The sequence below is a fragment of the Mastigoproctus giganteus genome, chromosome 8 (assembly GCF_048544385.1).
Source record: "Mastigoproctus giganteus isolate SK-2022 chromosome 8, ASM4854438v1, whole genome shotgun sequence".
Lineage (NCBI taxonomy): Eukaryota > Metazoa > Arthropoda > Arachnida > Uropygi > Thelyphonidae > Mastigoproctus > Mastigoproctus giganteus.
Genome location: NC_143582.1, coordinates 84049175 through 84064396, shown reverse-complemented (window position 1 = coordinate 84064396; position 15222 = coordinate 84049175). Strand labels below are relative to the sequence as shown.

The 15222-nt window shown below is 38.8% G+C and overlaps 1 protein-coding gene across 1 annotated transcript in view; it reads left to right on the top strand.

Moving 5' to 3' along the window:
• LOC150081687 (protein qui-1-like) overlaps positions 1-15222 on the top strand; it is a 706673-nt gene that overhangs the window by 551805 nt on the left and 139646 nt on the right. Inside the window, exon 17 of the mRNA XM_090378807.1 lies at positions 1070-1193. Within this exon, the coding sequence (XP_090234933.1) occupies positions 1070-1193 (124 nt within the window). The remainder of the gene's footprint in view (positions 1-1069; positions 1194-15222) is intronic.

The following is a 15222-nucleotide window of genomic DNA, read 5'->3' as shown; positions in this document are numbered from 1 at the left end:
CATGTCATCATAATTACACATTCTGTGATCTGCTAATCGTTTTGACTGGTGTAATTAATATGTAGTTTCCCAGAAACTTGTATGAAGACTTTCTCCAGAAGACTATATGATAATGCTACATCGACTGTACAGTAACTGAATCAGACTTCACACTCATGGTTCATGGAACAACCAGTTCTAGCATTCACTGGCATAATTTTTTAATAATGATTGCTACAGCATATTTTTGAAGGCGCCTCCGTAGCCAGGTGGGAAGGAGCAGCAGTGCATAGCACATGCTTCTTGATTAGACCGGGGTTCGAGCCTGTCACCACCAAATACAGACGATGTGGAAAGGTCAGGGAATGACCACCGCATATCCCGGAGCAATATGGCCTTAGTTGCTAATGCTCCTAAAAACCAAATAACTAACTAACTAACTAATATTTTTGAAATGTGTTGTACTCAGAATACCATTTTGAAAGAACAGTAACAAAATTTGTCTGTTTGATGTTGGTAAAAAAAAAGTCATTTTATTAACAAGTATAATAACATTTTAGATAGCAATGTGAGGTAGTGTGCTCAAATTGTTCTAAGCTCCACTTACATGAGAATTTATCGTAATTCTATGTAAAAATCACATTTTTATAAAAGCAGTCCAAAATGCTAATAATCAGAATCTAGATTGCTTGTTGATGATGTTGACACATTATTCTCCTTCCATAAATTGATATTATGGTTGATATCATTTGATATCAATATTGTGATATTGATATTGATTTTCAACTAATATTGAAACCTGGTAATGATAATTTAGAACTGCTATTCCTAACCTCTGTTATTGTGGCCTTAGAGTATATAACAGAAACCCTGGCCTGCAAGCCATTTTGGATTGGTTGAAAATCTTTCTGTAACTACTACTTTCCTATATTTTATCAATGAAAATTGTTTTTGTGATTATCCTTCTGTTTTCAGCCATATTTTGGAAAATTGAAACACTACTGAATATAAATTGATTAATGTTTTTAAATACTTATGGAATTTATTCTAGCATTTTGTGGTTTGATTTTCACTTCTTTTCTTGATATAGGTCACAAAGCAGCAATCACCTGTCTTCATATTACAAAGTCTGGTCGGTGGCTGATCAGTGGATCTGAGGACACGGATGTACTAGTATGGGAAATAGACAGTGGGCTGATCCGCCATCGAATGAGGTAATATGATTCCATTATATTGTTTTAAAAACATTATAGCATAATGTGTGACATGCCTCTTTCTCAGCATGAGGTGCAAATCATCCTTAGGAGGAGAGGATATTATAACGATATAACCTCAGCTGTTATTAGTATATTTTATTTGATGAATACTTTTGCCATTGTCAAAAGTATTCATCCTTTAAGAGTGAAATGTAAACAAACTGAATTCGCCTTGAACAGTTGAGTCCAGAATATTGTGTCCTTCAGAACTGATTTGAGAAGATTCTTGCTTCAATTGCAAGAGTGCAGTAGCATATACATGTTTCAGTGGACTGTGAGTCAATCTCATGAGATTGCCAAATATGGTTAGCAATTATATTCATGGCTAATTGTAAACTCCTCTAACCTAGTGGTCTTGCTGAAGTATAAGCAGAACTTTTTTAATGCAACACTGTCGCTGATCTTCATTATACGCTCAGTCGAAAAGGGCCATGACTGGTGCATCTGTCTGGATCTCGCTGCTGCCTTCAATTCAATAGCTCTCATTAGCCTTCCTTCTTAATCATCGCTCTAGGATTTCAGGTGACCTCCTCCACTTTATGGATTTCAGGTGACCTCCTCCACTTTATTAGAGCTTCGCTTGTTAGCAGGTCACTGTTCCTTTTTGGGTTGGATTTGTATCATAGAAGTATTTCAACTGAAATTTTAAAGGCAGGAACCCTTTTAGCCTTAATTTCCTCCCTCTCTTCAGAGTCCAACTTGTCTCCTATGCTGATAATCTTAAAGTTTGAGCCATCTCTGAGACTTTAGCGGAGGCCTCTACCAACAACCAGTTTACTCATTTGTTACGATGTAATCACAGAAAACCACTTTGTGTCTTTTGGTTTGTCTATAAACACACAAAAATCATGCCACCTTATTATTTCCAAAAAAAAAATTATAATATGATGTTATCAAATTATTATTATTATAATAATAATGGAGTTTGATGTCATCCTGATATACATGGATCACATCAAACTATATGCCGCATCTGAGAATCAACTCCAACAGCTACTGCAGAACTCAGAAGAGTTCAGCACTATCAGGATGCAAAGGTCAGGCACGCGGGTGCATAAGTACACGTGCCTTGAGTGACCAGGGTTCAAGCCTGTGACTGCTGAATATGGTGCTGTTTCTTGTATTCTGTTTATCTTGTGAACTCCTCTGACTGTTTGGTCATCCCGGAGTATAAACAGAAAATTTATTTATTTAATATGGCTTAGACAAATGCAAGACCAGCAAAGGGATTGAAGCTATAACAGAGGGAGAGACATACAAATATCTGGGAATGATGCAGGCCCACCTGACTGAGAAATACCAACAGAGACTGAGAAGCCTACTAAAATCAAAGATGAATGGCGAGAACATGGTGACAGCCATAAACACTTACGTAGTCCCAGTATTAATGTACTATCCTGAAAGAGGCCTCTGAGGTCGGGAAAACTCATGTCTAAAAAATATATAAATTCATACACCGACCATTGAATAAAATTTAAAATTTAATATGACTACAATCTTTACACAAAAAAAAAAAAGAAAAAAATATATTTACAATAAACTACTGCGGAATGCTAAAAATTGTAATAAAAGATCATTTACAATAAAATTTGCTAAAATATAAAACATTAAAAGCGCTAAAAACCTGAAGCTTTCGGGAGCGTCAGCTCCCTTCTTCAACAGTGATATGACTTCCTGCAACATCTCCTTAAGTAGCAGGCTCACAGTACCTCCACACGTGGTATTTCTCCACGTGGTTCAATCGGCACATGGTCAGAACTGGAAGCGGAAATGTCTCGGGAACGTGGCAAAGAAAATCGTTCATCCGACCTTAATATAATTGTTTCAAAGATAGGATTAATACGTATACCTCTATCTCTATTCTATTATATGGTATTCCTACTGAATGAACTAATCCGTAAACCCTCGAGCCTGGGGGATCATCTGGGGGAACATTTAAATGCCATAAGAACCGCTGAATACAACAAGTCTGCTGTGGCCGAACATTTTTGGGAGAAGCAGCATCAAATCTCCCCGGAGGACGCTATTATTTTGGATCGTGCACATGGATACTGGGAGCGTAAATGGCTCGAGGGTTTACGGATTAGTTCATCCAGTAGGAATACCATGAATAGAGATAGAGGTATACGTATTAATCCTATCTTTGAAACAATTATATTAAGGTCAGATGAATGAATTAGGTAATGTATTTGGAACCACATTATGAGATACAATTAAAACAATGTCTTCTACGCTACAATCGTAGCTCAAATCTACGGGTTAACTATGGTGTATTTACACCGATATTATATAGTTAATTATCAAAACCCATAAGGATTATGCCTAGTGCATTTAATTTTCCAAATACATTACCACCACACCCTTCTGGCATCTCTCATAATGTGGATATAACTTCGCAACTAAGATGGCTTGTTGTATTACCTACCCGCCCACTGATGACAAAGCCAAAAAGCTTTGAAACGATCGTCTGGGTGGTGGTATGCTGAAAATAAATAACAGTAGTCTTCTCTACTAGAGAAGCGTTATTTATTTGAAGTAATTCAATAGTAGCTATCTTGTTGTGAAGGCAACCACATTATGAGATACAATTAAAATGATGCCTTCTACGCTACAATCGTAGCTCAAATCTACGGGTTAACTATGGTGTATTTACACCGATATTATATAGTTAATTATCAAAACCCATAAGGATTATGCCTAGTGCATTTAATTTTCCAAATAATAATAATAAATAAATTAATAAAATGAGCACTTTCTGATTTCCCCAAATAATTCCAAAGGACAATTAGCATAAAGACTTTGGAAATTATTTTGATGATAAATTCCTCTTTAATACTCATCTCCAAAAACTCACAAAAAAAAGAAGCTATTAAGGCAATATCTGTTTTATAGTTACCCCAATTAGCTGTTACCCAAAAGTGTTTGTTTATTCTTCTATTCTCTGTGGCTCCAAATTCTGGTACTGCCCATTCAGAAACACCATTTAGCAGTAGTGTATCAACTTCTAAAATGGGCTAACTTTAAATCTGGTTTTGTTTATACAATCTCAGTGTCCTGAAATTTGGATTTTTTTGACTTTGAGTAGCTAATCACTCTAAAATTGCAATCACCCTGTAATGGCCCACACATCTTCTGTTAGGAACAGAATGATCTCGTGTATTTCCCCATAGAAAATACTTGCTTTATTAGTAATGGCCACATAAAGCAAGGAAGCTTATGGCTTATGATGCACCAGCCAAAAAAAATAAATAAATAATAATAATAAGAAGAAGAAAATTTTAAAAAATAAATAAAAGAAAAGGAAATAGACAACCTATGGGTTTTCCTCCTCCCATAAGTAATTATCCAGCTGACATTTGAATTTCGCCAAACTGTCATCGTCTACCACATATGTACCTAACTTATTCCAGTAGTTTATAACTTGCTGGCTAAAATAAAACTTTCTGAAATCCAGTCTAAACATTACCCCCCCCCCGTAACTTGAATTTATGCTCCCTAGTTCTAGGATCATTTATAACCATGAAAATTTGTTCTTATTTATTTTACATTTGCCTCTCAGAACCTTAAACACCTCAATCAAGTCTCCTCTAAGGTGACTAGTTTCCAAGCTGTGCAACCCATATATTCAAAGTCTTTCCTCATACGGACATCCTTTTACTGGTCTCACCAGGCGAGTTACTTATCTTTGGACCTTTTCAAGAAGATCAATGTCTTTATTTAGATGTGGTCTCCATACTTTTTTTTTTAATGAAACCCCCAAACATGAAAGGTACCTATAGTACTTAGTACCGTGCTTGGATTGGAGGTTGAGAAGATGAAAGAAGATATTTGTTGACATTAGACTTGAACTTCTGTAGACTAATTTTCAGGAAATACGTACGAAGGAAGGTTGTTCCAGAAAACTGACAGTAAATGGATGTTGGCTGGTAGCTGCACGTGTTCAGACTGTTTTGAAAGAGAGAGAGTGGGAATTATGGAAGCCAATTCAGAAGAACAGTGCCCATGGAAGTATCTGCAGAAAAGGCATGCAGCAAAAACAGTACATCTATGAGACAACGAATGGAGACTCTGTTAGAGAGGAGTCATTAATTAACCTAACTGCCCTCTTCTGAATGGAATCTAGAAGCCTGAGAGAGGTTTTGGGGGAACTGCCCCAGATGTGGGAACAATATTCCATGTTAGGGCAGATTTGCGATTTGTACAGAGTGAACAGCTGCTTGGAAGAAAAGTAATGCCGAGAATGAAAGAGAAAACCAAGTTTTTTAGATGCAGAATTAGAAGATCTTATAAAACAAATACCATCTTCTTTTTGTCTTCTTGGTGACTTAAATGCACATCATCCACTATGCTGATCTGCCCACATGGATAATAGAGGTCACTTGATAGAAAAGCTCATAGACCAACTGAGCTGAACACTGGTTATAACACCTACACTGGATCTATGTCAGCAATTTACTTAACTATTTGTTCCCCTCAATTATTTCCCATTATAGATTGGACAGTTTTAAATGATCTACACAAGAGTGATCATTTCCCAATTATATGTAGAATGCAAACACCGTGCCTTAATCAACAGGTAATATGGAAATTCTCTAAAGCAGATTAGGAAAAGTATTCTGCCTCCATCTTCTTTGGTAGCCAGTTTATACAACTAGCACCCATTGATGATGTAACTGAGCACATTACTAAGCAAATACTGACAGCAGCTTCTGAAGCAATACCACAGTCTTCTTCTTTCAAACACAGACACCTAAAACACTGGTCGAATGATGCTTGTACCATAGCAAAAAGGGAAAGAAATAAAGCATGGAATCTGTTCTGTAAGTTTCCAACCACACACAATCTAATTCAGTTTAAAAGGCTTAAGGCAAAAGCACGACAAATTAGAAAAAAAGCCAAAAAAGAATCATGGATGCAGTTGTCCTCCTCTATCACAAAGGATACTAGCAGTCTAATTATTTGGAAAAAAATTTGACAACTAAAGGGAAAATATCTACCAGTTTCTGTTCCAATCTTAACCAAGAATGGTCAAGAAATAGCTAACGCACTTGCAGAGACTTTCTCGGAAACGTCTTCCACTACAATTTATAATGCTTCCTTTCTACAAATCAAAGCCTCAGCAGAAAGATACAAGATAAATTTCCAAACTACTCGCACACTTGCCTACAATCAACCTTTTTATCTATTTGAACTCCAAACAGCATTAAATAGATAACCTAATAGCGCTGCTGGAGCAGATGGAATCTTTTATGTAATGCTGAAACATCTAAACAACACAGATTTGAATTTACTAATAACTTTCTTTAACCGAATCTTTCTTGAAGGTACTTATCCCTCTACCTGGCATCATTCCGCTATTTTAGCCTTTCCCAAACCAGGAAAAGATCAATCACTCCCATAAAATTACTGACCAATCTCCCTTACCAGTTGCCTTGGTAAAGCTCTAGAAAGGATGATACACAGATGACTTATCTGGGTTCTTGAACCTGAAAAGCTGCTAACCAACAATCAGTTTGGATTCCAACAAAATAGAGCCACTTTGGATCTCATGGTGAAAGCAGACTAACATCCGTAATGCTTATGTGAAAAACGAACATCTTGTAATGGTAGATTTGGATATTGAAAAGGCTTTTGATACAGCTTGGAGGTATGGCATATTGCAAGAACTTTACTCCCTAGGATTACAAGGACATCTACCAAAATTCATTCAAAATTTTCTTCAACGCAGAACCTTTCAAGTATATTACCAAACAGTGCTTTCTCATATCTTTACTCAGGAAGAAGGGGTCCCACAAGGATCAAAACTTAGTGCTACTCTTTTTTCACTTAGGGTGAACACTATAACTCAGAACATTCCCAATACTGTCAAACTATATTGTATGCCGATGATCTCATATGTGTCCATATTTCCAGCTTATTTAGGGATAGTTGTAGCTGTCTTCCATTGAAAGACAGCTACAACTATCCCTAAATAAGCTAGAAATATGGACACTGCAGAATGGATATCGTATGTCTGCACAAAAAAACAGTTGCAATTCACTTCTGCAAAAAATGCAAACTGCATCCAGAACCAGAACTTCAGCTAACTAATCACCTGATCCTTTTCACCAGTAACCTTCGTTTCCTAGGTTTAATGATAGACACCAAATTCAACTTTTTTTGTCCCACATATAGAATACCTCCGAACAGTATGTCTGAAGAAACTTAACATGCTCAGATCTATTTCTGCCATGAAATGGGGTGCTGACAGATACACTCTTCTACATCTGTATCATGCCCCGTCTAGATTATGGTGCTGTTGTCTATGACTCGACTAGGAAAAGTGTGCTGACTAGACTCAATACTATCCAACACAGTGCCCTGTTTGTTTGTTGTTTAGGAGCATTAGCAACTAAGGCCATATTGCTCTGGGATATGCGGTGGTCATTCCCTGACCTTCCCGCATCCTCCGTATTTGGTGGTGACGAGCTCGAACCCCGGTCTAGTCAAGAAGCGCGTGCTACACACTGCTGCTCCTTCCCACCTGGCTATGGAGGCGCCACAGTGCCCTGTGAACTTCTCTAGGAGCATTTAGAACATCCCCTGTCCAAAGCCTTTATGCAGAGGCACATGAACCTCCACTTCACCTTAGAAGGAAAATGCTGCTTCTCAATTATGCAGCCAAAATTCAAAGTCTTCCAGCCCCATCCTCTTTGCCCAATACTTTTCAACCCTGGATGGACCACATTCTACACCAGCAAACCGTCAGAAAATAGACCCACTGGTATACATCTAAAAGATTTATTGCATGCCTGGAACATACCATTCAACAACATCAAGAGACCGATGAAGCTGATCCACCCTGATCTTTAAATCTCATTCACTGTGATAACTATTTTCATTAGTGGGGTAAGAAATGTCTGGAAAATGAAAGTATTAAACAACTTCATAAAGGCCATGCACTTGACAATTCTCAAAGTTCCCTAATATATACAGATAGTTCCCTAATATATACAGATTTGAGGTATTGCTCAAAACATCAAAGGCAGATATTGTTGGGATATCAGAGAGTGGTGTCACACAGATATAAGTAATGCGGAACTGGAATTTGGGGAATACAATGTGTATAGAAAGGATAGACAGGACAGGAGGGGAGGAGGGGTTATGCTATTAATTAAGAAACACATAAAGTCCAAGGAAGTGAAGCCAGTCGACATCGATGGACAGGGCAGTGTCGAGTCAGTTTGGTGTGACATAAGCATAGGTAAATCAAAATTGAGAGTAGGAGTGTGCTATAGGCCTAATGACTCTGATGAGTATAATAAGATATTGTACAGGGAAATAGAGTGGGCCAGTAAATCAGAGAGTCTTATAATGGGGGACTTTAATTTCCCAGATATTGACTGGAATTTGTGGGTTGGTCACTCGCACACTAGCAAGGCTTTTGTGGATTTATTGGATGATTGTTTTCTACATCAGCATGTTCGTGAGGCAACAAGAGGGAGCAATACTCTTGATCTGATTATCAGTAGTGATTCTTCATGCATTAAGAACCTGCAGATAAATGAACCACTAGGTGGCAGTGATCACAGTGTGTTGAAGTGGGATTTACTCAAGGAGGTAACTACCATCAGAGGTAAAGGGAAGGGTTTTTGTTTTCGTAAAGGCGACTATGATGGTCTGAGACAGTATTTAAATTCTATACAGTGGGACCAACTGATGATGTTACCAACAGCAAACTCAAAATGGGAAGCATTCAAGGAACTAATCTTGGAGGCTACCAGGCTTTACATACCAACTAAGAAATATTGTTCAAGGTTTAGGCCTAAATGGTTGTCAGATGAACTAATGAGACATGTGGCAGAGAAGAAAAATGCATGGGATACATACAAATTAATGGGTGACATGGAAGCCTATGATAGATATAAGTTGGTCTGTAACCAAGTCACAAAGGAGATTAGGCAGGCAAAGGCAGACTATGAAAAATCCTTGGCAAAGGATGCAAAGAAAAACAGAAAAGAGTTCTTTACATACTTGAACTCGAAAAGGAAAGGGATGAATCAGATTGGTCCACTGGATATTGATGGTTCAACAGTTGAGGATCCTGCTCAGGTGGCTAACAATCTAAACGAGTATTTTGCATCTACATTCACGCATGAGGAGTTATTCAGGAAGGAGAATGATGTAGGTAAAGTAAACATTGGCAGTGAGCTGGATGATTTTGTAATAACTGAGAGGAAAGTGGAGGAGAGATTGTTGAGGATAAACATAAAAAAGGCACCTGGGGTGGATGGGATCTATCCAGTTATATTAAAGGAGGCAGCAAAGGAAGTATGCAAACCCCTAGCCATAATTATGAGAGCTTCTTTGGACTCAGGGGAGGTACCCATAGACTGGAGATGTGCAAATGTAACCCCAATTCACAAAGGAGGATCAAAGGCTGACACAAGTAATTATAGACCTGTTAGTTTAACTTCTGTTCCAGGTAAATTAATGGAGGCACTGGTTAAAGAAGCACTGCAGGATCATCTAGACAAGAATTCAGTTATAGCTCAGACGCAGCATGGTTTTGTTAAGGGCAGGTCTTGCCTGACCAATTTGATTGGATACTATGATGTAGTCACAAAAGAACTGGATGCAGGGAATAACTTTGATATTATATATTTGGATCTTAGAAAGGCTTTTGATACTGTTGCACATGGAAGACTGCTGCACAAATTGGAGCAGTGTGGCATTGGAGGCAAATTGCTGCTATGGATAAAGGGATGGTTGAGTGGCAGAAGACAGAGAGTGGTAATCAATGGACACTGCTCAACGTGGACTAATGTTATTAGTGGAGTTCCTCAAGGTTCAGTGTTGGGTCCGTTGTTGTTTTCGGTGTTTATGAATGATATTGATGATGGGATATCAAGTTTAATGTCCAAGTTTGCAGATGATACAAAGGTTGGCAGGGTCGTTAAGGACAATACTGACGCTATGCTGCTGCAACAGGATCTGGAAAGGTTGAACAGATGGGCTGAGAGGTGGCAAATGAGGTTTAACATCGACAAATGTAAAGTGCTGCATATGGGAAACAGTAACCCCAGAGCAACGTATCAACTCTGCGGTACTACACTGACAGTGGTGGAGAATGAAAAGGACCTGGGGGTAATTGTGCAGGCAGATATGAAGTTCTCTGAGCAGTGCAGATGAGCTGCAAGAGTAGCTCATGGTGTCTTGTCAATGATATACAGGAATTTTTCTAGCAGGGATAAGGAGGTGATTATTCCCTTGTATAAGGCAATGGTAAGGCCACATCTTGAGTACTGTATACAGGTCTGGAGGCCTCATTTCAAGAAGGATGTGGAGCTGCTGGAACGGGTACAGAGAAGGGCAACAAGATTAGTAAATGGAACAAAGGGTTGCTCTTACGAAGAAAGGCTTAAGTTTTGCAAATTACAGAGTTTGGAGACTAGGCACCGGCGAGGTGATCTGATAGAGGTGTATAAGGCTTTGAATGGTTTGAGCATGCTCAATGCCAATGGGATTCTTCATCTTTCTCAGAATAATCACCTCAGAGGGCATAAATTCAAATTGAGGAAGGACGGATGTCGGATAGATGTGCGGAAATTTGCCTTTGGCCAGCGGGTGGTTGGTTGGTGGAACCGACTTCCATCACTTGTTGTTGAAGTTGATAGCCTAAACAAATTTAAAGCTCAACTGGACAGGTATTTCGAATGAACGGAGGGGTGAAATGGGAGTGGGTTTTTTTTTTTTTTTTTTTTTTTGGCTGATGCTGAATAAGCTTGCTTTCTTGCATCATATGCCTCTGCTAATGCTAATGCTAGTTCAAAAACTGACTCTGTCATTGGTGCCGCAACTGTCTTTTCTTCTTTTACAGTTTCCATATCACTACTGGTTGAATGTAGCAGTTATACCGCAGAACTATACACAATAAAATTAGCCTTAGAGAATATTAACACTTTCTACAATGCTAGCAGTGTAATTTACACCAATTCCATGAGTGCAGTATCTGCATTAAATAATAAGTCTTCAATATCGCATCCCATCATAAAACAAATCTTATCCCGTTTAAATCATCTACAAAGTAAAAATCACTCAGTAAAATTTTGCTGGATCCCAGGGCATTCTGGTATCACAGGTAATGAGAGAGCAGATCAAGCAGCCGAACAGTACAACACCAGCAAAATACCAAGTGCCATATATAGATTATTTAAAGCATATTAAAAGAATATGTACTTTTCAGTAAATCTGTAGTTTTCAGTGGTCCAAAACTTGGAAATCACAATTAAACAACAAATTGCTCCAAATCAAAGAGAAACCAGAATTATGGAATTCTAGCTACAGGCAAAACAGACAGGAAGAGGTTATACCAGCGAGATTACGCATAGGGCATAGACACCCAACCCATATGTATCTGCTCGTGGGGGATGACCCACCGCTATGCATGCACTGTTCATTGCCACTTACTGTCAAACATATACTCCTATATTGTATGCATTATGCTCGTATCAGAAAAAGTGCTTTCCATTCACTGTCAAGATTACAAGAACCTATATCTCTTGTCCATATTATTGGAAATAATGCTAATCTAAATGAGCTATTCAGTTTTCTCAAGCAAATATGAATATATGAATTCCTATGATATGAAAATCGGACCGATTAAATATATAAAATTATAATACAAGAATAGGCACATTTTGGCTCCAGTTGCCCTTGTGCCCAAAAACAATCATACCAATACCAGTTAGAAGTCAGGGTAATCCCCAAAAGAGATATATTATTTTGCCTAGAAATCAGTGTGTCACCAAAGGTAAGCATAGCAGCAGAAGAATCCTTTTTGTGAGATATAAGACAAGACTGAGATTTAGAAGGATTGAAATCAACTAAGTTGTCTTTGCCCCAATGGAGAATTACCTGGAGATCGGTATTTAAGGACTTGGTAGCGGATATTCGAGAATTTTAAGCTGATTGAGCAGAGCAAAGTTTCTTAAAATGGAAAGTGGAATGCAATGTGCTATCATCGGCAAAACTATGGATAGGATTTCTAGTCAATGGAAGAGGGTCATTAATATACAAGAGGAAAAGAGTTGGGGAAAAACTGAACATTGGGGGGGGGACACCTGCATTAGTGGAGAAGTTTGAAGACAGCGAGCCATCTACTATCACCCTCAGTGAGCGATCAGAGAGAAAACTGAATAACCAATTACAAAAACCATAAGATGGAAGCTTGTTTAGAAGACCTTTACGCCAAACACAATTGAAAGCCTTTGAGATGTCAAGAGCAACTGCTTGTGTTTCACTGAACTTTTCCACTGAATTTGTCCATAAATGGGTAACATAAGCCAGAATATCAACACTGACGGAATCCATATTGGTGATTGTTAATCAGATGGAAGGTTTCTATGTAGTTTAAGAGTTGGTGGTTAATTGATTTCTCCATTACGTTAGAAAGAGTAGAAGTAATTGCAATGGGACGATAATTGCATGGGAGGGATTTGTCACCCTTTTCAGGAACTGGCTGGATATGAACAAATTTCCAAGCAGAAGGGAAAACACCTTTGGAACAAGAAAGTGAATAAAAGCAGCAAAGAACAGGAGTAAGTTCAGGAGCACAGGTTTCGAGAACTAGTGAAGAAATACCATCAGGACCTGGAACTTTCTTAGCATCAAGATTCGTCAAAATCCTTCTAACATCCTTTTGACGGAAGAGCACAGGAGGCATTGAATGGTGGGAGATGTTTTACCAAGATCATTAATACATGAGTTGGAAGAAAAGGTATAAGGTATGTTCGTGTCAGATGGCACCTGGGATTTCTCCCATCTCCGCGTGTGTTTCGCTGTATCAAGGACAGTACACTGTCAAACCAGAGACTTGAAAGTGTGTGGGCCGTGTCTGTGCAGTGTGATATGTTGTGCCCATTGTTTATCTGACTTATTGGCCGCTAGGCCCCTAGTGGGGCCCGACGTTGCCCATACCCTCCACGTGGAGGCTAGCTGGGCGTATCCAGTATCACAACAAATTGCTCTGGCGGGTTCTGCCACCTAGTTTCCTGGAATTTCAGTGGCTAGGACCTATTAAAAAAAAAAAAAAAAAAAAAAAAAAATTATGCGTTTGACCTTAATGCTTAATGGGATTGCTGTTAGGAAATCGCTGGTTGGGGTTGAACGCTAAAGTGATGTGTTAAAGGCCAAATAGGTCGGGCAAAATTTTGATGTTATTAATTTAGACATGTGAGGCTGTACGCTAGATAAAAGCTAATAGTGTAGTTTGTCTTAGAGATTTACAGGAAACCGGTAGAATTTAGACGTTGATTAGAATTTGGCGGCATTGTTAAGGGTGTGCTCGGTCCATTTAGTGAGAGAGGGAGGGAGACTGAAGACTGGGGGGAAAACAGATAGAAGAATAGGGACGATAGAATAGGCATCCCCAAAGAGGTCAGTGGAGACGAGCCCCACCAGGCGAAGTATGGGGGGGTAGGCAGGGAGGAGAGGAGACAGAGATCCGTCTCCTCCCTCCCCCTGCCTGAGGATGGGGTTTTAATTGCCAATTGCCAGTTCAGATTGCTAATGGCACGTTGGCAGCAAAGCCACAGAATGTCTTCGTCGGTGTCATGTCCAAGGAGTATTGAATCCTGTATGAAGGTCAAGCTGCCCATCCCGCTCCGGGGGTGGGATATGTTAGCAGAAGTTTGAAGACAGCGAGCCATCTACTATCACCCTCAGTGAGCGATCAGAGAGAAAACTGAATAACCAATTACAAAAACCATAAGATGGAAGCTTGTTTAGAAGACCTTTACGCCAAACACAATTGAAAGCCTTTGAGATGTCAAGAGTGACTGCTTATGTTTCACTGAACTTTTCCACTGAATTTGTCCATAAATGGGTAACATAAGCCAGAATATCAACACTGACGGAATCCATATTGGTGATTGTTAATCACCAATGTGTGTCTCTCCCACCCCCTCGCCTGGTGGGGAACCCACCAGGCGAGGGGGTGGGAGAGACACACATTTACTTCATTCATAATCTGCATTCTCACTCTACTTGCATTCTTTTTTTTTATTATTTTTTTTATAAATACTTTTTTCTTATTTTATAATTTTTTTTTTCCACATTTTATATATATATGTTTTTTTTTTTTTTTTTTTTTTTTTCACTCAACTCATTCATCTTTTTCTCACACACCAGGAGGGGATGCAATGATGTGTAGTGTAAATTTAAATACTAATTAAAACTAGGGTTAGTGTGTACTTAACTGTAGCATTTATGGTTTGTGTTCTTTTTCTCACACGCTTACACTTATTCATTCTTATTACACGCTTATTCTTCTAGCTCTCATCTTATTTATTCAACTCTTACTTTCTGCACTGCACTGCACTCTCTGGGCACCTCAACTTACTGTTATTCTTCAGTTGTGGTCCAGGCCTAGCCGCAAGTTTGTTTATTTTTTTTTATTTTTTTGCAGGCCAGGGGAGAATGCAGTGATAGTGTTTATGTGGTTAGTAAATGTTTGTTAGTACAGTATATATAAAGTGATGTAAGTTATTTTTAACTTTGTATTCTTTCAGCCAATTACATTTGCCCTTCCACTCATTCCCATTCACTCTCTCTTTCCCTCATGCTAGGTCACTCTTTCTTTCACCAAAACTGCCATTTATTCCCTTTTACCATAATTCCTAGTTCACTCAGTGCCCAGCCTATTCATTGTCTTTCATTCTCATTCATTCATTCTACATTGCATCCCTTTGCTACTAGCCTACTGATATTTTTCAGCTAATCTGTTTCCCTGGCTGCCTGTACATCTCCCTCCCCTATATGGTTACTTATTTGGCATGAGGCCCCAGGTTCCTACACATGGGAGGGTAGTCCTGGGGAGGTTTGTCATATCAGGGTGCAGAATACTGCTATCCTGACAGTTTTTAAGCCATCGTCTTTTAGCTCTGTTCTGGGGATGTCATATATTATACATTCATATAGAATGTGTGCCCAGTCTTCACTTTCACCA